Source organism: Takifugu rubripes, chromosome 14 (genome assembly GCF_901000725.2).
Source record: "Takifugu rubripes chromosome 14, fTakRub1.2, whole genome shotgun sequence".
Classification (NCBI taxonomy): Eukaryota; Metazoa; Chordata; class Actinopteri; order Tetraodontiformes; family Tetraodontidae; genus Takifugu; species Takifugu rubripes.
In genome coordinates, this window is record NC_042298.1 from 11,808,963 (window position 1) to 11,834,944 (window position 25,982).

General features: G+C 44.1%; 2 protein-coding genes across 11 annotated transcripts in view; both read right to left on the reverse strand.

The window, feature by feature from the left end:
• The window catches only part of LOC105417402 (cytokine-dependent hematopoietic cell linker), a 30,260-nt gene extending 4,896 nt beyond the window's left edge, over positions 1-25,364 (reverse strand). Inside the window, exons 1-12 of one of the 6 annotated variants that reach the window (XM_011610904.2) lie at positions 25,164-25,364; positions 21,631-21,671; positions 7,178-7,313; positions 6,453-6,505; positions 6,331-6,373; positions 6,023-6,063; positions 5,930-5,940; positions 5,777-5,839; positions 5,659-5,677; positions 5,209-5,233; positions 5,044-5,128; positions 4,933-4,955 (exon numbers count right to left, since the gene is read on the reverse strand). In XM_011610904.2, coding sequence (XP_011609206.1) covers positions 4,933-4,955; positions 5,044-5,128; positions 5,209-5,233; positions 5,659-5,677; positions 5,777-5,839; positions 5,930-5,940; positions 6,023-6,063; positions 6,331-6,373; positions 6,453-6,505; positions 7,178-7,313; positions 21,631-21,633 — 502 coding nt within the window. In that variant the 5' untranslated portion in view covers positions 21,634-21,671; positions 25,164-25,364. The other 5 variants (XM_011610905.2, XM_011610903.2, XM_029846864.1 and 2 more) reach the window with 5 other exon arrangements.
• LOC105416990 (uncharacterized) lies at positions 7,620-18,661 on the reverse strand. 5 transcript variants are annotated; one of them, XM_029846856.1, is made up of 8 exons: positions 16,851-18,661; positions 16,550-16,706; positions 15,893-16,447; positions 11,954-12,070; positions 11,636-11,741; positions 9,294-11,352; positions 8,921-9,064; positions 7,620-8,690 (listed from the first exon to the last, which is right to left on the reverse strand). In XM_029846856.1, the coding sequence occupies exons 6-8, from the start codon at positions 11,323-11,325 to the stop codon at positions 8,470-8,472; spliced, it is 2,397 nt and encodes a 798-aa protein (XP_029702716.1). In that variant the 5' UTR covers positions 11,326-11,352; positions 11,636-11,741; positions 11,954-12,070; positions 15,893-16,447; positions 16,550-16,706; positions 16,851-18,661; the 3' UTR covers positions 7,620-8,469. The 5 variants fall into 5 exon arrangements, with proteins under 5 accessions (XP_029702716.1, XP_029702717.1, XP_029702718.1 ...); XM_029846857.1 differs by having other exon boundaries at positions 9,294-11,741; positions 16,851-16,997; positions 17,730-17,792; XM_029846858.1 differs by lacking the exon at positions 16,851-18,661 and having other exon boundaries at positions 9,294-11,741; positions 16,550-16,826.
• Positions 25,365-25,982: the final 618 nt, after the last annotated feature.

The following is a 25,982-nucleotide window of genomic DNA, read 5'->3' on the forward strand; positions in this document are numbered from 1 at the left end:
CACCACGGGGGCCCCACGTACCAATCCCGGAGCGATATTCTGGTGAGGCTGGCGTGTGTGCCAGTTTTTTGCTTCAGTGCTCCCTGGTTTTCGATCTCCAGCCCCTCACCTACCCTGGCGACAGGGCGAAGATCGCCTTCGTCGTGAATCTTCTCTCTGGGAGAGCGGCGCAATGGGCCACGGCAGTCCTGGAGAACCAGACACCCGCTTCTTCCAGTTTCCCGGAGTTCACTGCGGAACTAAAGCGGGTATTTGATCATCCGGTCCAGAGTGGAGAAGCGGCATCCCAGATCCTGTCCCTGCGCCAAGGTTCCAGCTCCGTCGCGGACTATTCCATCCGGTTCCGCATTCTCGCAGCCAGAAGCGGCTGGAACAACGCGGCCCTCCGGGGGGTGTTCACCCAAGGACTTGCGGAGGCACTCAAGGATGAGTTGGCCGCCCGGGAGGAGTCCGGGGACCTGGAGACGCTCATCAGCCTGGCGATCCGGCTGGACAATCGTCTGCGGGAGAGACACCGGCAGAGTAACAGGGGCTGGCCAGACAGGAGTTTGGAGAGTGTGTCCGGGCGAAGTGGAGCTCCGGTTGAATCGTCAACTCTAGCCCATGCTCCACCTCAGGAGGATGTCGATGGCGAACCTATGCAGTTGGGACGATCCCGACTCTCCCCCGCGGAGCGGCGGTACCGGCGGTCGGCGAACCTCTGCCTTAATTGCGGCCAGGCTGGCCATTTCGTCGCTGGTTGCCCGACCCAGCCAGGGGAACTAGGCTCGTCAACACGCGTGGGAGTGTTGGCGAGCGCTTCCTGTTCCGTGCTGCCCCGCTTAACCCTGCCGTGCACGCTCTGCTGGGGCTGGGAGTCGGTCTCTGCTCCATTCTTGGTGGACTCAGGCGCAGATGACAGCTTCATAAGCCAGGACTTGGCCGTGCAAGCCCGTGTCCCCATCGAGATTCTGCCCGAGCCAAGACCCGTCATTGGCCTCAACGGGGAGGTCCTGGCTATGGTAACGCACCAGACCCAACCCCTCACCCTCATCGTCTCCGGGAACCATCGGGAGCAGATCCGCCTGCTCGTCATCCCGGCATCCTCTTCCCCAGGGGTTCTCGGGTCTCCCTGGCTGGCTCGCCACAACCCCCAGATCGATTGGTCAACCAAGAGAGTGAGTTGGAGCGTGGCCTGTCGGGCCAACTGTCTTCGCTCTGCACTCACTGCCACGCCTGGTGGTTTGGACTCCACCAGGAGAGCTAAGAGGGTGGGACGTTGCCCTCCTGCGGTGTGTCCAGGGGGTTCAATCCAGGCGTCCACGGTTGGTGGTCCGCTCTGCCGCGGGAGTAGAGCCGCTGCAGTTTTCCTGGGGGCCACATCCTGGCAAGTGAAGAAGACGGTCCCAGCGGCCCAGCAATCGGTTCTGGATCAAGGTGGGATTCCGTCGAACCGGCTGTTCGTCCCAGAGGGCAAGGTGGCGGTGCCCTCGGTGCCGGCAGACGTACGCCGGTGGAGGAAAGAGCAGAGACGTGGTCGTGCTGAGGCCAATCGGCACCGGACTCCGGCCCTGTCCCATCAGCCTGACCAGAGGGTCTGCCTCCCTACCAAGCACCTCCCGTTCCAGGGGGGGCCGGTCGCTGAATCGGACCTGGTCCCTCCGTCCGAGCCCCCGCCTCCCCCCCAGGTCGGGGATAGGGGGGCTGCCTACAGAGTCCGGCGCATTCTGGACGTCCGTCGACGGGGACGAGAGTTCCAGTTCCTCGTCGAATGGGAGGGTTACGGCCCGACGAGGCGATCGTGGGCCCCTCGCCTTTTCATCCTGGACAGCGACCTCTCCCGTGACTTCTACCGCCCCCACCCGGAGAGACCTGGTAGGGCGCCAGGAGGCGCCCGTTGAGGGGGAGGTAATGTTGTGATCCAGGATTCCCAGTTGTGTTTGTCCTGCAGGGGGCGTGGTGGAGCCATGCTCCGGCCACCTGTTGGCGCACCTGCAGGACATCAGTGATCAGCCGCCTATTTAAGGCCTAAGACTCCGGCCTACCAGTGTCGGAGGATTTCGTGTGACTGGGTGGATCTGGTAACTTTGTTGGTGGTTTTGAGATTTTTGTGGCTGCCCTTTTGTGTTTGTATAATAAAACCATTTTTTGGATTATTCATCACTGCGTCTTGCCTGCGTTCGGGTCCTTAACCACCACGAACCCTAACACGGGGGGCGAAAACCCTGTTTCTTGGAAAATGTATCCTGGCCGGTTTGTGTAGAGTGTAAGCGTCCTGTCCCTGTAGAAATGTTTTAACATTTTCTCGAGGAACCGTCTTTCCCATTTCTTCTTGCACCCCCTTATGGAGCCGCTCTACACCACCGAGGCTACCGGGATGCGCGGGATCATAGTACACTTTTTCCATGAAGCGTGTCTCAGACATGTTGAAAACAGAATGAGAAGGGATGCTCGTTTGAGAGGTATTTATTTTTTTATTAGGTGTTAAGAAATCTTTAGCATACACATTTTGTGAGTAACATGAGCAAATACATTTGTAATGTGAAAGTACAGATAGTCAAAAACTAGTCTAAGACCAATGCGTTATCATCAATAGAGTTAAGACTTGATCTAGACTGAGGCAGATATCATCGTGTAATTTTCCAAGTTCTTCCAAGATGCTTACAGAATGGTTGTTTTGCACAAGTCTGCTGGTCACATCAATGAGCAAAGCATAAAAGGCTATCATATGACATGGTTTTACAACATCGTTGGACAGTTCTTTAAAAATTACTTTAAAACAATCCGACAATCCAGATTTGCTCATAAGCATCGTGTCATTTACCATCTCTTCCCAAAGTGCGGGTCCTGCACACGTTCTGGTTTTTTCCAGCAAGATGTTTTTGTTTGAAGCCGTTTTGTTCTCAATAGCCTGGTACAAGATGTTTATTATCTGACCCTTGATCAATTGGATCTTGACACCTTCTACATCGTTTACAACTTTTCCCCAGAAGCTCCCCATTTTATATCTGAAAATGGTGTTTTCAGATATAAGTGTTTTCAGTCCAGTACTGAGTCACCGTGTCCAGATGTTCCTGTTTAATCTCGCTGTCGTTGTCGGCGATACTCTCGTACATTTGTTGGATGGGAGTGTAGATTAATTCGCTGGATTTCAGCTCGAGCAAAAGGGTCTCTGCGGCGATCTTGACTTTCACGTAGTCAGCGTTGACACCGCACGCTTTCAGGAAATTTTGAATAGCAGGAATGAACTTGGGTGTGTAGAGTCTTTTCATCAACATGTAAAAGTTGTTGCGGTAGAAACCCGGTTCGATCACATCCAAACACTGGTGTTGGCGCTGGCTGGGGTGGTCGATCCGACATCCGTTGCAAACCTCACCCTTGTACAGGTCCAGGACGACGCTAAGTAGATGAAGAACGCCTTTTTTTACCAGACCAAAGAATTCAGATGCCCAGCCGTCAAGCTGGTCAGCACCGTTACATACAGCCCCAGGGAGATCCGATGCGTCGTCGGGCAAAGGCAGATCAGGGGTTGTTGAGCGTGAAAGACTCTCCACACCGCTCACAGAGATTGGAGAACCTGGACATGAAGAAGCCGGAGACGGCGCAGGATCTCTGCCTTGGAGAAGAGACTCGGACAGCTCTGGAAGTGATGCTGAGTCTCTGACGGGTGGTGTCAGTGAGGGTGAGTGAGGACTGGACACCCCAGGATCCGATGCCGGGCGTCCGAGGGGTGGGGTTGGTGGAGGGCTTAGCCAAGGAGTGAGAGACTCGTTAGAATCCGTGGGATCCAAGCGTTGGATGAGTGAGTCAAAGTCCAGCCTGCGAGGCCGAAGCCGACGTTGAGGGCATTCCGCTTGTGTCTCATCCTCATCCCACAGATAGGAATTGCTCGGATTGTCAGATCCGCTCTTGACGCTTCTGTTGGTAGACATGCTCTCCTTAGTGTTTCACTCTGGTAGTGGGTAACGTATGGTTCAGACGAACGTCTTTTATACATTTGAGATATGGGTGTGGGCTTACACGAGGGAGGACTCTTTTTTTCGTCACCACAGTGTTGTTCCAAAGACGACAATGGTGAAAAAATTTTGTGATTTTATCATCCATTTCATGCATCTTTTCGATCCATGCTGCAAGAGGTAGAGTCAACACGTTGCTGAAAACCCCACAGTCTGAGTTAAAAAGATCCAAGACAAAATACTGTCTCGGTTTCCCTGACATCTCTTCCATCTGCATCTTGTAGCTAGCACGATAGAACCATCTTCCCGTACCCGAGGTTTTCGTCAACCAAATGCTCACAAATGTTTGTTCTGTGGAAGGTTTCTGTTCTGTGTTGTTTCTTTCTTCACAGCCTTCTTCAGTCACACACACCATTCTCGGTTTGATCAGTTTCAACACACCCCAGTCATTGGAAGACATCGTAGCCGACAACATAGGCCCCTCACTGGAAGATTCTTCCCGCTGATAGAGAATCAGCTCCCCCGTCTTGTAACGGAACACATACCCAAAACTCCCTGTTTGACTATAAGGCTCCAAAGACCATTCTTGCTGCAAAGGCTCAGAAGGTGACGCCTGAGAACGCTGTACAAACACCGTGGATTTTTCAACTACTTTTCCACACAATTCTCTTATAACGGTCACAGCCGTCTCACCAATCACGGATGTAGAACTACTCATGTTGTCCACAGATGGCTATGCCAGGACTATGGCAAAACTGTTTTGTAACTGTTTTGTAACTGTTGCCCTTATTAAAAAAAGGCGGGAAAGGGAGAAAGGCGGGAAAGGCGGGAAAGGCGGGAAAGGGAGGTGGGGGGGGAACAGATGTGGGCGGGTTCAGGGAAAGGTCAACCTGTCACTTTGACAAGAAGTACCCCATTTCTCTCTCTAACATTGATATAATAATGCCCTATGGTGAGGCATACAATATTGATTGCAGTGATGCAAAGCACAACTTACCTCTTCTTGCTCTTTGTGTGGGTCTTAGTGAGGAAAATAAGAGCATATATAAATTAAAATGCCCATAGTTTCTTTTTTTTTTTTTTTAAAGCTGAGGAATCAACCTCACACCTTTTTTGTCTGTGGCAAGTCTCCAAATTCAAAGAATGACTCTGAGTCTGACTTGGGTCCAAAGTTTCGTCCGTCCTCCAGGGATCTAACACACATCCATTTTTCACAGACAATAAAAAAAAGGTGTACACACACTGGTGATGCAGAGCTGGGGCTTTGTCTTACCTTCGGTGGGTGGGCTGAATTCCTCCTATTCCAAATGTAAAATTAATTAGACTGATTTCAGTGATGTGAGTTTAGTGACACCTGAGTTTGTATATTATGAGCCCTTCATTGGATAAAAGAATGATGGAATAAAGAGGATGAAGAAGAACAAGTAACAAGCAAAAGTGTCATCAGGAAGTTACAGAAGAGAAGAACTAGAAACAAACGGAACCTTTTAGGACCCATATACTTTCTGTGAACTGTAAATACTGTTTCCTTTTACACTACAGATTGTCATGTATTGTCTAACTCTTGTACATACTATTAATTATAAGATTTATATTTTACATTGTATCTAACAAAAGGTGTAATGTGTAGAAACTGTAAAAAATATTTTTCTTTAAAGAACAAAAATGTAAATATATAGTAGATGAATTAAAATAAAATGTGCTTAATAAAACACGCACTCACTGTTTTAGAAGCGCGTTGGCTGGGAAAAAAAAAGAAAAAGAAAACTCAATAACGAATCTCAGAGAGTTGTGACACGTTTTGACCAACAGATGGCGCCACGCCTCCACCAAGTACTCACTCGTTCCTGCAGGGTCTATGCAGACTCCGTCCAGGCAGATCTCTCACTGGTGAAGGAGAGAGTCTGGAAATACAGAGAGACCAAGATGAAACCCCTGACTTTATTAAAACCCAACAATGAATCACGAAATCAGCTGTGAAATGAGAATATTACCTGTGTGAATTCTGTGTGGTAAGAAAAAGAGAAACATAATCACATTTCTTTAACTCACACTGAAACAAACAAACCAACAACATGTATTCCTACCTGACTTCTTCCTGGCTTCAGGTCTCTGTTGACGGTAGGCCCTGTTTTCATGCATCATGCAGGAGAGTATAAAAAAACACTTGTGTGTCAGCACAGCAGTGAGAACTCATCTTCACATACCAACATAAGACTGTGGAGGAAACCCAGTCTGTAGATGGGTGTTTAAAAAAGCAATTGCTCACAAAGTTGAAGCTTTTAGTGCAGGAATTTGAGTGATTGGGTAAAGCTGCTACATCAACACATCCTTTTACAATTTAGGCCTCCCTTTGGAATGTTGTCACCTTCACACACTGTAATTGTGGCTTTACCTGAATTCACTGGGTATTTCCTGGGTGGGATGTTGACAGTGCTCTAATGGAGTGAAGGACAAGACGCATGAACTCAAAGCAGAAGTCCAAATATGTTCAGTTAAAGGAAACCCAAGGCTTACAGTGGGGACAGCAGAAAGACCGGGAGCCAGCTGCGATCTGGGAAGATCCCTATCTTGGAAGCAAAAGAAATCGTCTTATCAGAGCAACTTACGTCACACCTGTCACTGGCTCTTAGCTCACAGCTCACTTTTGTAAAGAATGCAGAGGGCGGATGCTACAAATGTGGACAAATTTAAAAGCCACTCTAAGAATCAAGCTTTAGCTGTGCAGCAGAGAGAGCCGCTGGCTGGCGGCCACATCCACGCAGGAGATAAAGGGGGTCTGTTCACACTACAGGCTCCACCATCTCCCCCGTTTGGACTCCTTGATAATTGTGTTCTCCCACAGTGGAAGGCAGCCGACAGATGGCCCTGGAGACCCACCAGCAGATCATGCTCGCTCAGCGTGACTTCTCTCCTCTCACACATCCAGGCTGTTGCTTTCATTCCCACCACAGCTTGCAGTGGAACTGTGCAGTTTCCCCCTTTTTTGCATTTCACTGGTAAAAATGATCTGACGCTAAACTTGCGAAACACTTTGCTAAGTCTTATCTTTGTAAAGTTTAGCGTCTGGAGTTGAGGATTGAGAGTTTGTGCCTGGATGTTTTCTTTTTTAGGTGAGATGGAAGAGGTCAAATAGGCTTCAGTCAATGTAAGATTACACTGAGAACCTGCACAGACACGATGATTCGATGAGGTGATGGTGATACAAAGAAAAAAGGCTGAACTGGCAATAAAAAATCTACCTGCGTATTTGGTGACATGAGTAAGCGGCCTTGCAAGCACGTGCGGCTTATGCACCTCCAGGTTATCCGCCACATCGTACTCGGGTTCCGAATCGTCGTTGCGCTGATGACCGTACCTGTCCATCCATCTGGGATCCTGTCAAATGTGCTACACTGGATTAAAAAAAACAAAGCCTACACGGCTCCGTTATGTCCATTAAAGTAAAGAAACTATGATTCACGAGAAACAGGCGTGTCACAAAAAGCACAGCGAAGGTAACAATGTCACCCTAAATGATGAAAACCCATTTTCATCACACATAAAACTAAAGCGAGTGTACTCTGTGCAGCTAATAACGCATCAAATCTCCACAGAACCAGCAGGAATATTCAGATATGCTCCTCTGAGCTGAACAAAGCTGAACACACGCACACACACGCACACACACACATACCTACTTAGACGACAATTGGGAGCGGATGAACGAACACCCCACCTTTCCGAACCCAACTTTCTGAATGGTTTAGAGAGAAGGTGCGAACATTTTTGGATTCAGAAAAAAATCCTTAATACCAAAATCGTTTGATTTGATTTTTTAAAGCCTTTTTTCTGCAGTCTGATTTTTAACAGCAGTTTGGGGACAATCAGGGACAAACCTTTGGGGACCTTGATTATACACATTTCCTAATATAAGTTATCTTTGGGGTCTTATTTCTTTTAAGTCAGTTAATTATGATAGTCAAGTTTGAATTGGACTTTTTGTTTGTTTATGGCAAATGGCCACTATAGAGATTCATGTCAATGCAGGGCCAGAGCTTCCTGAAATCAGTTTAATGCTCACTGAAGCAACACAAAACAGAACGATAGTTGTACCAGTAATTATAAAGTGTTCCAAAAAAGAAAAGGGGATCCACGTGACCTGCATGTGGATCAGAACACAGGTAATACCAACATTGGGCTTTTCATAACAAAATCAACAATTGCAAAATGAATTCAAAACAATTACAGGCTCTCCAGCTCTGAATTATGTCCTGCTGCTCCTAGAGTCTTCAGGAAAGTTGACATTTATGTAACGTATGTATGGTAGGTATGAATGTATATATTGGTACCTCCCCCAATTCCAAATGAATGACTACAAAACAGCTGAAATCAAATGACTATGAAACACAGCTGACATCACCAAAACATAACACCTCTTAGAACTGTCAAGGCAAGAAATAGTCTGAAAATTAAGTATTAAACAGAAAGTTGCTTAGCTTACCTTATTGAAAATTAACATGGTGAATGAACAAGGATAGAAATAGGAAAGCTTTTAAATGCTTGTTTGCCTCTTCAGGGCAGTAATTCTGTTTCTCACATAGTGTTTTACATCCGTCCAGGTTCGATCTTTCAGAGTCTCCGATTCATTTTGCAGACAGAGCATGCAATCGTGCTTGGCAGGTACTGTGAATGTTGTGATGAAGTTCATCAGGTGTTTCTCCACTGCCTGAGCTTCTTCTGTTGTCCATTTACGCCTGTGTCTCTCTGCTCGTACTGTGAAGAAACAAATGAAGATTTATGTAATAGTGTAAAATGAGAAAAGCATCAAATATTCAAGACAGATCTAAGCAGACAAACACATGATCATCTGTCTCTGAGAAATGACTGAGGATCTTCTGGTTGTTCACACCCTTGTCTTCCTATACGGATCGCAATGAAAGGGTACAATACCCAAAGAGCAAAGGATAAAATCATCATTCTCTTTGGACATTGGAAGTTATAACCTGGTCTAGGTTGAGTAGCAGCAGGTGCTCGCGCCAAAGATGCAGGTGTGTCTGTGACAGGCAGTATGTTCTCCATTTCAGTGTTGGTACACTCTTCTTCAGAGGTGTCACTTGAAGGTGCTTCATTGGAGTGTGTCACTGTCTCTAGGGGAAAAAAAACAAGACAATGAGAAAATATTCAAGCTAAAATTAACTTACGAATCCATAAATTTACAGGCACAAGTGAGTAGGGCACTTGTTGAAAAAAAAAAAAAAAAAGATAAGTAAAACTGTTTCAAAAATGTAAATGTATTTAGACAGCTGCTAATTTTAACCATGTGTTTAGGCTTCCTTTGACATCTTATTGTAACTGGATTAAAAATTAAGAACAAACCTTCGGGGTCAATTTCGATATCCTCCAGTGTCATGCCTTTGTACTTTGACACAGTCCCCCCCTCCATAGCCAGCAGCACTTTGCTCATTCTGGCCAGCTGCAGCGTTCCTTGAGGCAACCGATAATACTGTCTGTGGATGCGAATATCATGGCCTAAAAAGTCAGCCAATTGATCACAATCATTTTCCTCAAGGTTCAGGACCTGTGACATAGTTGCAATATGTTTTCGAAGCTTTGTTGAAGTCAGTGCCTCAGGATGTTGGGCACCACATAGTTGAGTAAATTTTTTAAGACACTCGCCCCCTCGATAGGCTGACGATGCTTCTGGTCTTCCAAACATGAACACATTATCACTGGGTACATGGCACAGCTCTCGCATCTCAACTAGCAACTCCATAGCCATCACCATGGATGGTTTTAGGAGGACAGGAACCATCCTACCCCTTTTCCCTCGGATTTCGACTCTTGTGAAGTACTCACACATTTTCTTCTCAAATGGAGTCAAGCAGATAGCCACATCATCATGCAACACTGACTTGTCACGGGACCTAAAGGCAGTCAGCAACATTCTTGACACCTCTCCTGCTCTTCTCCTGTTGAATGTAATGGCTAAAGCAAGCGTTACTTGAGCTAGGGCAGCATAGTTTTCTGGAGTGGGAGAGATTCTCAGCATTCTCTCTGCGACACTTTGCTGTTTTTCCATATGGAAGTTTAACAACTTCACATCTTCTGCAAAAGGTAGAATCTGTGGCATATTCCATTTTGCCTCTTTTAGGGTGTTTAATGCTGCAGAGGAGATGAACTCCTCCCATCTGCTATCATGTATTGATCTGTACCTTTTGGCATATTCTGCCATAACATTATCACCCATCATCATAGCATCACTCTCAACTATACTGGATATTTTTTTTAGACTGTGGCCAAGCTTGAGTGCTAAAGACGGGGTTTGATAAGCATTGGTTTCAGGATTGTATCCTGCCGTCTTCTTCACTGCAGCTATTACATGTGGGAAGTTCTTAGGAATGAAAAATTCCTCCAATCTCTTGAGTGGCGTAACTTTTTGAGCCTCGAGGACCAGTCTTCCAACTTCTCGCATCTTTTGCCTTATGTAGTCCTCATTATTCCCTTTATTCTTCAGTTTGTTGAACATATATTGTCCCAGTTGCAGGATGCAGTTGTCTTCTTGAACAGCATGTGACACTTCATCATAGTGCATTTTTGTTAAAATTTCCCGGAGGCCTTCACTAATCTCAACGCTGACAGGTGTGGTCAGAGCACACAGAGATCGAACTCTCTTTCGGCCAGCTTCAGGTGCATCCTTTCTTGGCTTCTCGTGACAGCCTTTCATATGTTTCCATAATGTCTTTTTTGAGTAAAGACCTTGGCAATATGCACAGTGAATAAAATCCTTAGCATGTCTGATCTTCTTTGTTCGATATCGTACAACAAGATGTCCTGTTCCTTTTCTCACTACATCTGTATTGTGAGCAAAGTTTCCCCTGTTCCTTAGAGTGGCAAGGCGAACTTTCCTTTCTTTGGAATTCTCTGGATAATAAAGTGCTTTTGCAACCTCCGGTTTATTGCGATGAACAGTTTTGAGATGTCGTGAGATTTTTGATGTTGGCTTGGAACAATAAAGGCAATAGTTCCTCCTGCCAGTCACATGATGATCTTCATCATTTGAGGTACACATTATTTGAATTGAAGGGTCTGCTGTCTCTGGGCTGATAGATGAACTGACTTTCTCATGACGGAGTGATGAGTTCCTCTTTCTCTTTTGGCCGATTGTCTTTTTCCCTGTTGGTCTATACTTCCTTCTTGTGTAGTCTTCCTCAGTGCTACTGTCTTTGTTTCGGCTGAGAGCTGAGCTGCTTTCTTTTACTGAACTATTATCAACTGGCATTAATTGAAGCCATCGTAAAGTCTGTAGTTTGTTTTCAGAAGACAGAAATGTACTGTCATCAGAGCCAGATCCAGTAGAGTCAGGGATGTAATCAGCATCACTGTAGTCAGTATGACTACTCTCATCCATCGATTCAGCCGAAGTATCTTCTTTGGACTAAAAGAAATAAAAATAATCGATTCTTTTCCACATTTGATTGTACATTGATGCCATACAATAATGCCAATGTAGACAAATCAGCATGATTCAGGCAGTGAAATACTAAAGTTTAAACAATTCAAATCAATTGAGAATTTGTTTCAAGTAATGCAGTATTTTTTTTTACTGCAATTTGAATTGAAACTGCAGAACTGATTAACACATTCAGATTGACTCCTTGATTCCCTTCATTAATTAGGGCCAATAAATAATTTTCATGATGAGAGATGAAGAAAACCACCTGACTTTGTCCAGATTTTAGTTTTGGGTTAAACTCATGAGTTACTGCATGAATCCATGAAATTTACATTTCTGAGAATTTGGCAGTAGATGGTAGTAGCTGAAACCTGGTAATTGAAAAACATACAAACAATGTTATAAGTCATATACCACAATTAAAGTAATTCAAAAGAAAAATGCACATAAAATTAAAATGATCTTAATTCACCAGTTTCAATATCTTTTTGTATGACAACTAAAATGTTTTTAAAAGGTTGTATTAAAATACATAAAGTAAAAATGAAGAGAGAGGCCACACAAATACCTAGATGATACTCACATTATCCAACTCTTCTAGCTGTTGATCAAGCAGCGCACGCTGGTGCAAAAGAAAGGCACGCCGCCTTTCAATTTGAGTTTGTTTTTTTCCCGAGTTTAAGGTGCTACACTTTAATGACTAATGGAAAAGATTGAACAAATAAATTATGTTAATTTCATCTAATTCCAAGTACTAGTTACATCATTATGGTTAATCCTACAGGAAAACCATGAAGAAAACTTACTGTGTTGCCATTGTAGGGTGAAGGCTCGAGACATTCAGAAGGAAGCAGCGACTGATGGCTGCTGTCCACGTCCTCATCCAATGATGGAGTGGTCACAGGGCAAGAGTGAACCTGCAGTTGTAGAAAGGGATAAATACAATGTTTGTGAAACCAATATTAATGATGGCTGACATGTTCTTCTCAAGATAAAGCTGCTTAGACACCAACACCTACGGCTATCCTACTAATGGGGACACTTACACACACAACACACTTTCTCATTGAGCCAAAGTGGGGACACTTGCGTGTTTAGATGCAGTTGTCAACCTGTTGAGGTCTATTATAAGGATGTTGCTCTGAGCAAATACACCCATATTATCTGAGACACCCTCAGAGACATGGTAGCATTAACTAGAGATGAGAGAAGCCATCTGGATTTACAGTGTGCTCTCATATGTCCACTGATCAGGTGGTGACCTCAGCATAAACACAAGACTAAATGATCAGATATGATCAATAGTTACCAGCTACATGCATTTAGATGCAAAGTCACTTACTGTGTTGCCATTGTAGGGTGAAGGCTCGACACATTCAGAAGGAAGCAGCGACTGATGGCTGCTGTCCACGTCCTCATCCAAGGATGGAGTGGTCACAGGGCAAGAGTGAACCTGCAGTTGTAGAAAGGGATAAATACAATGTTTGTGAAACCAATATTAATGATGGCTGACATGTTCTTCTCAAGTTAAAGCTGCTTAGACACCAACACCTACGGCTATCCTACTAATGGGGACACTTACACACACACACTTTCTAGTTGAGCCAAAGTGGGGACACTCCTGTATTTGGACCCATCCCCCACCAATACACCAACGTATCCGACAACTCGGGACACTTAAAACACACTTTCTAGCTGAGCCAAAGTGGGGACACTTGCGTGTTTAGATGCAGTTGTCAACCTGTTGAGGTCTATTATAAAGATGTTGCTATGAGCAAACACACCCATATTATCTGAGACACCCTCAGAGACATGGTAGCACTAACTAGAGATGAGAGAAGCCATCTGGATTTACAGTGTGCTCTCGTATGTCCACTGATCAGGTGGTGACCTCAGCATAAAGCTTAAACACAAGACTAAATGATCAGATATGATCAATAGTTACCAGCTACATGCATTTAGATACAAAGTCACTTACTGTGTTGCCATTGTAGGGTGAAGGCTCGACACATTCAGAAGGAAGCAGCGACTGATGGCTGCTGTCCACGTCCTCATCCAAGGATGGAGTGGTCACAGGGCAAGAGTGAACCTGCAGTTGTAGAAAGGGATAAATACAATGTTTGTGAAACCAATATTAATGATGGCTGACATGTTCTTCTCAAGTTAAAGCTGCTTAGACACCAACACCTACGGCTATCCTACTAATGGGGACACTTACACACACACACTTTCTCGTTGAGCCAAAGTGGGGACACTCCTGTATTTGGACTCATCTCCCACCAATACACAAACCTATCTGACAACTAGGGACACTTAAAACACACTTTCTCATTGAGCCAAAGTGGGGACACTTGCGTGTTTAGATGCAGTTGTCAACCTGTTGAGGTCTATTATAAGGATGTTGCTATGAGCAAACACACCCATATTATCTGAGACACCCTCAGAGACATGGTAGCACTAACTAGAGATGAGAGAAGCCATCTGGATTTACAGTGTGCTCTCATATGTCCACTGATCAGGTGGTGACCTCAGCATAAAGCTTAAACACAAGACTAAATGATCAGATATGATCAATAGTTACCAACTACATGCATTTAGATGCAAAGTCACTTACTGTGTTGCCATTGTAGGGTGAAGGCTCTACACATTCAGAAGGAAGCAGCGACTGATGGCTGCTGTCCACGTCCTCATCCAATGATGGAGTGGTCACAGGGCAAGAGTGAACCTGCAGTTGTAGAAAGGGATAAATACAATGTTTGTGAAACCAATATTAATGATGCCTGACATGTTCTTCTCAAGTTAAAGCTGCTTAGACACCAACACCTACGGCTATCCTACTAATGGGGACACTTACACACACACACTTTCTCGTTGAGCCAAAGTGGGGACACTCCTGTATTTGGACCCATCCCCCACCAATACACCAACGTATCCGACAACTCGGGACACTTAAAACACACTTTCTAGCTGAGCCAAAGTGGGGACACTTGCGTGTTTAGATGCAGTTGTCAACCTGTTGAGGTCTATTATAAGGATGTTGCTATGAGCAAACACACCCATATTATCTGAGACACCCTCAGAGACATGGTAGCACTAACTAGAGATGAGAGAAGCCATCTGGATTTACAGTGTGCTCTCGTATGTCCACTGATCAGGTGGTGACCTCAGCATAAAGCTTAAACACAAGACTAAATGATCAGATATGATCAATAGTTACCAGCTACATGCATTTAGATGCAAAGTTACTTACTGTGTTGCCATTGTAGGGTGAAGGCTCGACACATTCAGAAGGAAGCAGCGACTGATGGCTGCTGTCCACGTCCTCATCCAAGGATGGAGTGGTCACAGGGCAAGAGTGAACCTGCAGTTGTAGAAAGGGATAAATACAATGTTTGTGAAACCAATATTAATGATGCCTGACATGTTCTTCTCAAGTTAAAGCTGCTTAGACACCAACACCTACGGCTATCCTACTAATGGGGACACTTACACACACACACTTTCTCGTTGAGCCAAAGTGGGGACACTCCTGTATTTGGACTCATCTCCCACCAATACACAAACCTATCTGACAACTAGGGACACTTAAAACACACTTTCTCATTGAGCCAAAGTGGGGACACTTGCGTGTTTAGATGCAGTTGTCAACCTGTTGAGGTCTATTATAAGGATGTTGCTATGAGCAAATACACCCATATTATCTGAGACACCCTCAGAGACATGGTAGCACTAACTAGAGATGAGAGAAGCCATCTGGATTTACAGTGTTCTCTCATATGTCCACTGATCAGGTGGTGACCTCAGCATAAAGCTTAAACACAAGACTAAATGATTAGATATGATCAATAGTTACCAACTACATGCATTTAGATGCAAAGTTACTTACTGTGTTGCCATTGTAGGGTGAAGGCTCTACACATTCAGAAGGAAGCAGCGACTGATGGCTGCTGTCCGCGTCCTCATCCAATGATGGAGTGGTCACAGGGCAAGAGTGAACCTGCAGTTGTAGAAAGGGATAAATACAATGTTTGTGAAACCAATATTAATGATGCCTGACATGTTCTTCTCAAGTTAAAGCTGCTTAGACACCAACACCTACGGCTATCCTACTAATGGGGACACTTACACACACACACTTTCTCGTTGAGCCAAAGTGGGGACACTCCTGTATTTGGACCCATCCCCCACCAATACACCAACGTATCCGACAACTCGGGACACTTAAAACACACTTTCTAGCTGAGCCAAAGTGGGGACAGTTGCGTGTTTAGATGCAGTTGTCAACCTGTTGAGGTCTATTATAAGGATGTTGCTATGAGCAAACACACCCATATTATCTGAGACACCCTCAGAGACATGGTAGCACTAACTAGAGATGAGAGAAGCCATCTGGATTTACAGTGTGCTCTCATATGTCCACTGATCAGGTGGTGACCTCAGCATAAAGCATAAACACAAGACTAAATGATCAGATATGATCAATAGTTACCAGCTACATGCATTTAGATGCAAAGTCACTTACTGTGTTGCCATTGTAGGGTGAAGGCTCTACACATTCAGAAGGAAGCAGCGACTGATGGCTGCTGTCCACGTCCTCATCCAAGGATGGAGTGGTCACAGGGCAAGAGTGAACCTGCAGTTCCACATAGAAATAGACCTGAAGAACACAGCTGCCACAAATCCTTTGCCACTTTAATCAGTTTTATATGGTAGAATTTTGAATATATAAGAATCGGTGTAAGATGAACTCATACTTTAAAGGTCTACACATTAGAAGAATGATGCATTATAATGTGTACATCACTTGTCTATGGAACATTAATTGCAACTTTCTGCATTTTTTTCCGTATTATAAACTAGACGATGGTTTAAAGGTTACCATACCTGTTTGCGCCATGGCCAGTCTGAATCGCCATAATTATATGTAACTTCTTCCCCTGCCATAATGTCTCTTATTGCAAAGAGACACAGATGTGGCATTCCGTTCACTGCAATTGTCCGCATTTTACAGTTTGGGATAATGTGCTCATCATTCACTAGTCTCCCAAGTGACTGGTCCTCCAGAGATGCATCAATACTATTTTGGAAGAATTGCATTAGGGCCAAACTTGAAGCTCTCTTGACTAAATTAAATTCTGAAATCCAGCAACTGTAGACATGGCATGTTTACTCATCTTACCAAAAATATTTCCCCTTCCATTGAAAATCAAAAAGAAATGTTGCTTCAGTACTGTTGTAGGTATTGGTGGCAGAATTGTCTAAAGATAGGAGTTTTCCTTTGTACTCCAGAACAAAATCTCCTTTGCTGAATGGCACTGAAGCAAAAACACCTCGCCCTTTGAGGAAAAAAAAAAATACAAACAAGGATGTTAGTGATAAGCTTGTACCAACCAGACCAGTGGTACATCCACTACACTGAAGCTCACTTTGAACACCACTAATGCATGCAGGTATGGAATAAATGGAAATGGAAAACTGACCTTTGTAAGAGCTGACAAATACCTCCCTAAGACCTGCCTTGTCAGTTTTACATTGTATATGCTTTTCTGCATCATGTTGTGGATTCAACCGTGGCTTCCTCCTGGAAGGATTCTTTAAATTGGAGCCACCATCAGCCATTGCTAAATCTGTTCACAAAATAAGTTTTTTGCACAAATTTAGGTCATCAAAGTGGTATTCCAAGAACTGTTCACAAAATTCTATTAACTTTATTTATGAACAAATGCAAACTCAGACTAAGAAATGGATTTACATATGGATGTAATATCCAAAGTTATAAACAGGGTATAGTTGTCAAAGTTCATACTGCAACAATTCTAAATTAAGCTACATAAATAAAATGCAAAATTAATGTATAAAATGCCTCTACTGTGCTCATTAGACGTAATCCAAGTGTGCTAAAGCATCTAATTTATTTAACTATTTTGTGTTTTGCATGCTCAACGCATATCTCTGAACCACGTAATTAAAGGGCCTTTAAAGGGCCTTGCTTCGCTCAGTTCCGGTTGAGTACGCGACACATTAAGATTCAGATTTGCATCAACTTTAACAAAACGATAGCAATGAGTTGTCTAACCTGGTCCATTTTATGTGACGATCTTCGCCAAACGTGCGGATGGTCTATAATCAATTTGACAAACATAACCAAGTGCTGACGTAGGGAAAATGGCACGGCCTAACCGCGGGTATGAAGTGGGTACCTGGACTGACCAGGCTGCACGTGAATCGAGCTCAACCGATAACGAACTAGCTCAAGATGTTGGTGTAAACGCTGATTTTATGTGTGCTCACATTATCCACTAACCCCGAAAGTATGAGGTTTTTAAGTTCTTAGTTCGCGTGAAAGGGTCTTTAATTACCTGTCTTTGTCGCGCTGATTCCTCCCAACTGCGGTGCCTCCAAATGAACGAGAACTTTCGCGAGATTTGATCAAACCAAGTTACGGCAGGGGTGGGGGTGGGGGGTGGGTTGAGGAAGGCTTGGCACAGGAAATGGAAGGTGCCAACTTGCGATATCAGTTATTGCAATACTGTATATAAAAACACATTACTGAAAAGGTGACACTTTACAATAGACCGTATATTTACGTATAAACGTACCTATATAGCTCAGCCAAAGTGTGATCATGAAGTATTTGGATAAAATGGGGAAAAAAAATGTTTTTAATGTATTTTGCAAAGCAACTGGGAAAGCTAAAACATACAGTTTGTCCATCACTGTTTGGGCACCAGCAGGCCTTTTTAAGAACAAAGGTCAGTCAAAAGATGGCTGTAAGGCCTTCATTGAACCCAGATAATCTTACCTTTTCCCATTTTTTTCACAAAAGCATTCACCAAGAGGGCTGAAATTTATTTATGTTTTTTTCAGATAGACATATTTTTTAGATAGATATATTTATCAGCGGGAGGTGCAGAGCCCATATGGAGAGCACCGGGCCCACTCAACCTCCTGAGGGTGCAACGTCGGTGAAAATATTAAAAAATCCCTTTTTTCACTTTGCAATTGTTCTGAAGTGCAAATCTTCACAATTTTTAACTATGCTGTCAAGAAAACTGGTTCAAGTTGGTTACATCTTGCAATGTGCTTCAGAACTTTGTTTCATTTTATAGGAGTTGTATTGTGATTGGATTCAGCAAATATCATCTTTGGTCTGAAAAATACCCACACGCCAATTTTTAAACCATTTTTTACCAAATGGCAGCCATTTAAATTTTAAAATTTGACATTTCTAAGTGTTGATGGCCATAGGTGAGGACTGGGGTGTAGATCGACTGGTAAATCGAGAGCTTTGCCTTCCGGCTCAGCTCCTTCTTCACCATGACGGATCGGTTAAGCGCCCGCATCACAGGCTGAGGAGTGTGATCCCCCTATAGTTGGAACACACCCTCTGGTCCCTACTAAAATAGGGACCACCACCCCGGTCTGCCAGTCCAAGGGCACTGCCCCCGATGTCCACGCAATGTTGCAGAGGCGTGTCACCCAGGACAGCCCTACAACATCCAGAGCCTTAAGATACCCCGGGCGGATCTCATCCGCTCCCGGAGCTCCTCCACCGGGCAGCTGTTTCACTACCTCGGCAACTTCTGCTCCGGAAATTGGATGGTCCACCTCCTGGTCATCTGACTCTGTTCCACCTTGAGGATACGTGTTGGTAGGATTGAGGAGCTCCTGGAAGTATTCCTTCCACCGCCGGATAATTGCCCCAGGAGACATCAGCAGCTCCCCACGCACACCTAACACGGTGTGGGCGAGTTGCCGCCTGCGGCCCCTAAGGTGCCGGACAGTTTGCCAGAATCTTCTCGGAGCAGACCGAAAGTCTTCTTCCATAGCCTCATCGAACTCCTCCCATGCCCGAGTTTTTGCCTCCGCGACTGTCACGGCCACAACCAGCTTAGCCAACCTGTACCGGTCAGCTGCTTCCGGAGACCCACAGACCAGCCATGACCTGTAGGCCTCTTTCTTCAGCTTGACGGCTCCCCTCACCTCTGGTGTCCACCATCGGGTACGGGGATTACCGCCACGACCAGCACCAGCGGCCTTGCAGCCATAGCTCGCGACAGCCGCCTCGACAATGGCGGAGCGGAAGATGGCCCATTCCGCCCTCGGAACACGATCAAAGCTCTGTCGGAGGTGGGAGTTGAAGACCAGCCTGACGGGTTCCTCCACCAAGCTTTCCCAACAGACCCTCACTAAGCGTTTGGGCCTGCCAGGTCCGCGCGGTGGCTTCCCCCCCACCTGATCCAACTCACCACCAGGTAGTGATCAGTTGACAGCTCTGCTCCTCTCTTCACCCGAGTGTCCAAAACATATGGCCGCACATCAGCTGACACGACTATTAAGTCAATCATTGACCTACGGCCCAGGCTGTCATGGTGCCAAGAGCACCGATGAACAACCTTATGTTCGAACATGGTGTTAGTTATGGCCAAACTAGCACAGAAGTGTCATGAACTAACATTCATGGAATACTGAAGACCATCACAATCAATAATATTTCTGAATGATCAAATGAGTCAAAATAAATATATAAATATTCTAACACTATAAAAATCAAAGAGAGACAGAAGATGAGAGAGACAGATATCTAGGAGACACCCAGAAGTGTTTGTGCGTTTGTGGGAGAGGGCTCCAAAAATGTATGCCCAGGGGCCCCTGCCCTCTAATCTGGGTCCAGTATTCAGTCTTTGTATTACCTCCTCTCTTCTGCATTTAGGAGCTCACCCTTGCTGATGGAGAGGAACTCCATGTATGTCCAACTTTTGAGCCTTGCCTTTTTTACCTGCTACATGTCTTAATTGCCGAACCTTATTATTTTTAAGCTGTATTATTGTATTTCTTTGAAAGGACAGACCAAAAGTGGGAACTGTAAATCATATTTGATTAAGTATAATAACAATAAAGCCTTCTATTGTATAATTATATCGGATTAGTTCTGATACGTTTAAAGAGCAGAGGAGATACACTTTTATCAGAAAGTTCATAGTGAAATTGGGGACATTTGCATGATGTAGTTATATACACTTCCAGTAGGGGGTTACACACAGATTTGGTGGGGGTGGTGGTGGGGGGGTACACACACTTACACTCAAAAACGGAAATATGTCATTTTTTGGGACTTCGCCCAAAATTCGACAGAAATGCTTGTTGGAGCTTGTAGAATACAAAAATAATGAAAACCAAATCGGGACAGTGATTTTTGTCCCCAATTGCAAAGGTGACCAGAATCAACTGGTGTGTATTCTGAAAAATGTCCCAATTTTTGATATAAGTAAACGCACACACACACACACACACACACACACACACACACACACACACACACACACACACACACACACACTAAAAGAGCAGTTCCTCCTCAGTGAAGCAGGCGAGGGAGAGCTTTTGCTCCGGAGCAGCTTTTCTTCAGCTGAAACTGGGACAGCCAAAGTTTGTTTTTCGTTATTTTATTTTTTTTAATAAACCACAAAAGAAACTCCAGCCCGACGGCAACTTTAACCGACACCCACGTCGACAAAAGATGACCTCGCCTCAACAGAGTTGGAAGAGCCCAATTTATCCAGATCAGAATATTCTCTAAATTAAAGCTGCGTCAGCCATTTTTGACAATAGTGCAGTTCATTTGGCCATGCAGCCAAGCACAGGGCGTGTGAGCTGGTCAGCACTTTCAGTTTCATTTATTAAATTCCAGAACAACTTTCACCTAATAAGTCAAAATTAGTCTGTCTACTCAGAAGCAGGCTGAGTCCAAGCTGTACTATATAATAACCATGTAAGAACCTATTGATTTAATAAAATCTATGAGAACTGGAGTTGAAATGTTTTACTTGAACTTTATTAGTGTAAAAGCAGTTTTCTTATTTACTTATTTTAAAGAGGGAGAGTAATTCCCTCTCCCGGATAAGCGGTAGAGGATGGATGGATGGATGGATGGATGGATGGATGGATGGATGGATGGATGATGGATGGATGGATGGATGGATGGATGGATGGATGGATGGATGGATGGATGGATGGATGGATGGATGGATGGATGGATGGATGGATGGATGGATGGATGGATGGATGGATGGATGGAGTAATTCTGTTGTTCCTGCTGCGTTCTAACAGTGATAGAGCTGAATTTGCTCGCTGCTGCACCGCTGTAAGGCAATTACACCAGAGACTGCAGCCTAAAACTGTGGTCTCTCCTGTGGGAACATTCATGCGAGAAAAAAGAAAAAAAGAAAAAAGAATCAGGGTACAAATGCAATAACTCACCATTATCACAGCAGACTCATGGCCGGTCACGCGCTGCGCCGCTAACGAGGGAGTGAAATACAAATGAAAAACATCATTAGTTTGGTGTTCTGCCGATGAATGTGGCCTTCCAACACAATTTCGTCCTTGGACTTTTCCGTCCTGACAGCTAAACACGCTGAAGGAAGCAGCTTCACGGGAGCCAGAGTCCAGCCGCTCTCATTATTAATCAGACACAAACTGAGAAAAAAGTGAGAATTGAATTAACTTCTATAATTAAAAATGTTTTCCAATATCTACATCTTTTTTCCTGTGTGTAATTATCTTGTAAAAAGAGAAAAGCAGATGATACTCAGTGCCCACAACGCAACGCCGCTTCCATTATAACCACCTGAAACCTTGGCAGGCCTCTTAATGCAACATTCCCAACCAAAGACAAAAAGACCTCATTCAGACTTTCAACAAATATCCCGCTGTTTGCAGAAGCCTCATAACTAAAGCAGAGAAGATTTTTTTTTAATCCACAGCAAATTTTCCCTTCACTCGATCTGCAGTTTCCAGGCAGATTAATGTCAATTCAGGCACTAAGTAGCTTAAAAGGACCTTAAAACAAAGTGGCAGACCTACAGAAGCATACGGTGAGGAAAACACAAGCTCTCCAGATCTTCATGAAATGTCTTGGTCAGGGTAGAGAGAGGCTGTTAAACTGTGCACGGTTTACTGATATGACCACACACACACACACACACACACACACACACACACACACACACACACACACACACACACACACACACACACTTGCAAAAACCCCAAAGCATGTACAATCATTCCAGGAGGTCTAAGGAGTTCTTGTAAGCATCAAGGTGCTACATGGGAGTTGATCCAAAACAGATCTAAATGAGTAGACCAGAGGGAACGTTACTATTGGAAGATAAATCTAAAGAAGACAATCTAAAACAGGAAGGAGGAGGAGACGGGGCAAATCATGTTGGACACAGGTGAGAGACAGTGTTGGTCTGATGGTAAAGAAGAGGGACCAAAACAATGAAAGAAATGATAAACAAGCTGCAAACGAACTGAATTACCCAGAATCCCCACCCCAAACCGGGCCCTCATTGGAGCCTTCCTGGTGAGAGCTGACAGACAGTACTAACCACCGAAGCCTGAATCACAGTTCAGTAAGGCTGAACAGGCGTCAACGTGTGTTTTGTTCCAGATCATTTTAGTCTTTACAGTTAGCATTAGCTTAGCGAGTTTACCACAGGAAGGAAGAATGAGCAGAGTATTGACCAACTATAAAAGAGTCTAAAGGATGTTGAGTTTCCATCATGTTTACTTGAGTTTAGATTGAAAAACAGAAACCGAGGAGGCGTTGTTTCACGTGAACCTTCGGCCGGAGATGATGGCAGTTTGGCCTGATGTCTGTTGATAGTTTGGGGGGTGTACGCTTGACACACCCGAAGCTGATAAAAAAAAAAAAAAAAAATCTGTTTTTTAAAAAAGAGAAAACGCTGCAAAACAACTTCCGCTGGTGTCAAAGTGCAAGAATGTTTACCCTTTATGGGTTTAATAAAACTTTCCTGTTCGTCGTGAATGATGCAAATAAGGAGCGAGAGCGCAGTCCGTCAGCGTCACGGATATCAGAGTTTGACACTAATGGATTTTTTAGGTCACATTTGCAACTCTGTGTGTATTTCACAAGATTAAATATAAATTTTAAATCAGATTTCTGCAAAAAAAAAAAGAAAAAAAGAAGAGAGACAGAAAGATGAGCAGAGGTGAACTCTGGTCTGATCAATTACTGTTTGACGCGTTTCCTGAATTGGAGGAAAAAGGAAGCTCTACCTTGTGGAAATCGTATCTCAATAGAGGAGAGAGCATTTAGGAAGCGCTGGAGATTGTGAAAATGTCAGGGCACATTACAGGCTACTGACTGACAGTCCCAAAAGGGAGAATCAAAGTCAGAATGGGATTTGGCTCCGCGGTCCAACACTCGGCGGGGCCGTCTGTCTGCTTTTCAGAGCTTACTGGGCCATGACAAGTGGCGCCGGATGAGAAGTGTGAAAAGGAGGCAGATTAGAAACACGGTGCTGCCGACTGAAGCTGAGCAGTTAGTCTGGAAAATAAACTTGTGACCTAGAGAAATTGAGTGCAGGGGATTTGAGGTGACCTCAAACAAACAGGCTGCATGAGGCAACGCCACCTGCGGACGCCGAGACGATGGACGACCCACCTGAAGTGTGCGCACGCTTTCCTCTAGTGCACGATATCATGGCCACTCGACTAACAGGACCGGTGTAAAAACAGGAACAGTAACACAACCTTATGAGAGCAGCTCTGAAAGTTTCATAAATGAGACCCTGCTGTGGTTAGTGCAACTTCAGTGTGGCCATAGTTACACTGTTATTGTTACTTTGGGAGGGGGGAAACAACAACATGAGCACTGGTCCTATTTATAGTGGACGGAATCAAACTTTATGTCCGAAAATCTGTATAATTGATGTGGCTGTTCTGTATCTTTGCAATCTCTCTTGCACTTACTGCTTCTATATTTTATCACTAAATATGATTTCAGGACTTTTAAAAAAAAAATGAGCTAATCTCATTATTTTTCCATGATGTAACAGGAAATATACAAAAATATACAAATTCACAGTGCTGAAAAGATCCGTATGGAGCAGGAACGTGGCTGCAACATGACCCAAGAACTTTGATGGAGAACAGCCGCTGACGTTGGTGGATGCGGCTAAAGAGAGGTCATTTAATACACCTGTTAGACGCCGGGGCAAACGCTGCACCAGGAAAATACTGGAGGCCGAGTATTGATCAGAAAAACTGCACTATTGATTTGAACAAGTCGGAAAAGTCACTGGTTTTTCAAAGCAGATTAAAATCTGAAGGGCAACTCTGCAAGTTATTTAAAAGGGTTACGTAATCCAGATTTAAAACATGACCCCGAGGCTCTTGGACTCCTAAAAGATGATTTGTGTTATTGATATTACACAGCAGATTTTGTGATTCATTTTAAAGAAACTGTCATTTTCTGTCAATTACCCGAGATTATTTATTTTTACATCGCTGAAAACCGAGGGAAAGGAATGTACGATCTTAACATGTGGATTCAATCCTCGCACTCTGTCTTTATAGATTAGCCTTGTGCTACATCTTTGGGTAAAGCAGATTTCTGTCTAAACCTTAGGTCAAAATGCTTCTATTTTTGTATCGGGAGGCTCAAATTAATCACGTTTTATTTATAGTCGTAAATATTTTTCATCAAAGCAAACAGGAAAAGGAACAAAAGCTGCTCCTGGAGTATTGTAACAAACTAGAAAGCTAAGTTTAGCATTTCATGCTGCATTTAACAATCACAGTTCACAATGAACTAATAACAGAGGATTCTGCAGAGGAAAAAACGAGTGTACCATAAGAGAAAATGTAGATGGGTCTTAGAATCAAAGGGGAAAAAGAGCCCGGCTGTCTTCAGCTTCATCTATTTTTACAACTTCTCCCTCTACAATTAAAAGCTGAGAACAGTTTTGAAGACTACTTACTGTTTCAGAAGCCTTTTCTCTTAGCTGATTATGTCAGTAAACACACGTCTTGTGACTCTCAGCCCACCTGGTTGGGGCTGAATCTGTCTCGCTGCTAAGTATTTAAATTGACTTCCTGTGTTATAGAGAAACCGTCTCACATCCGGAGGGCTCTTTTGTGGCTGCTCGGAGGGGCTGCTGGAGCAAACCTTTATTCTTCTTGCACTTTGCTCACCCAAAAACCATTTTGGGTGCCCAGTGAAAGGGGTTAAATGATTCTGGCAGGTATTTTTTTATTTGAAAAGGGGCATGGTGACATTTCAACAGCTCTTCCACCACGTTTAACAGGAAACAGGGTGACATTTACCTTCCTTATTAAATCTCCAAACTTTGTGTTTATACTGAAGCTCACAGCGAAACAAGACTTTCATCAAGCACAACATTTCAAAGAAAAACGTCCAATTTCTCTGCTAACATTAACACTTCGACTGCCAAAAACATGCAAAATACATCTTTTTTCCTAGGGATGAAAACAATTTGTCCAGTTTATAATTACCTTTTTTAACTTTTGGTTGACGTTAAACAACACCTGCAGGTTTCCAAGGTAGTTTTCTCTGTCAACTGGACTGGGTTTCTTCTCTTGAAAACGTTTCGCCTTCTATCCAGAAGGCTTCTTCAGTTCGAAATGTTTTCAAGAGAAGAAACCCAGTCCAGTTGACAGAGAAAACTACCTTGGATACAATGACCTGGATGATTGAGAATCTACACAGACATCTTGCATCACATTTTGGGAAAGATACCCTTTGTTTGGTGCGAGAGCTTGAGAAACCTGCAGGTTTC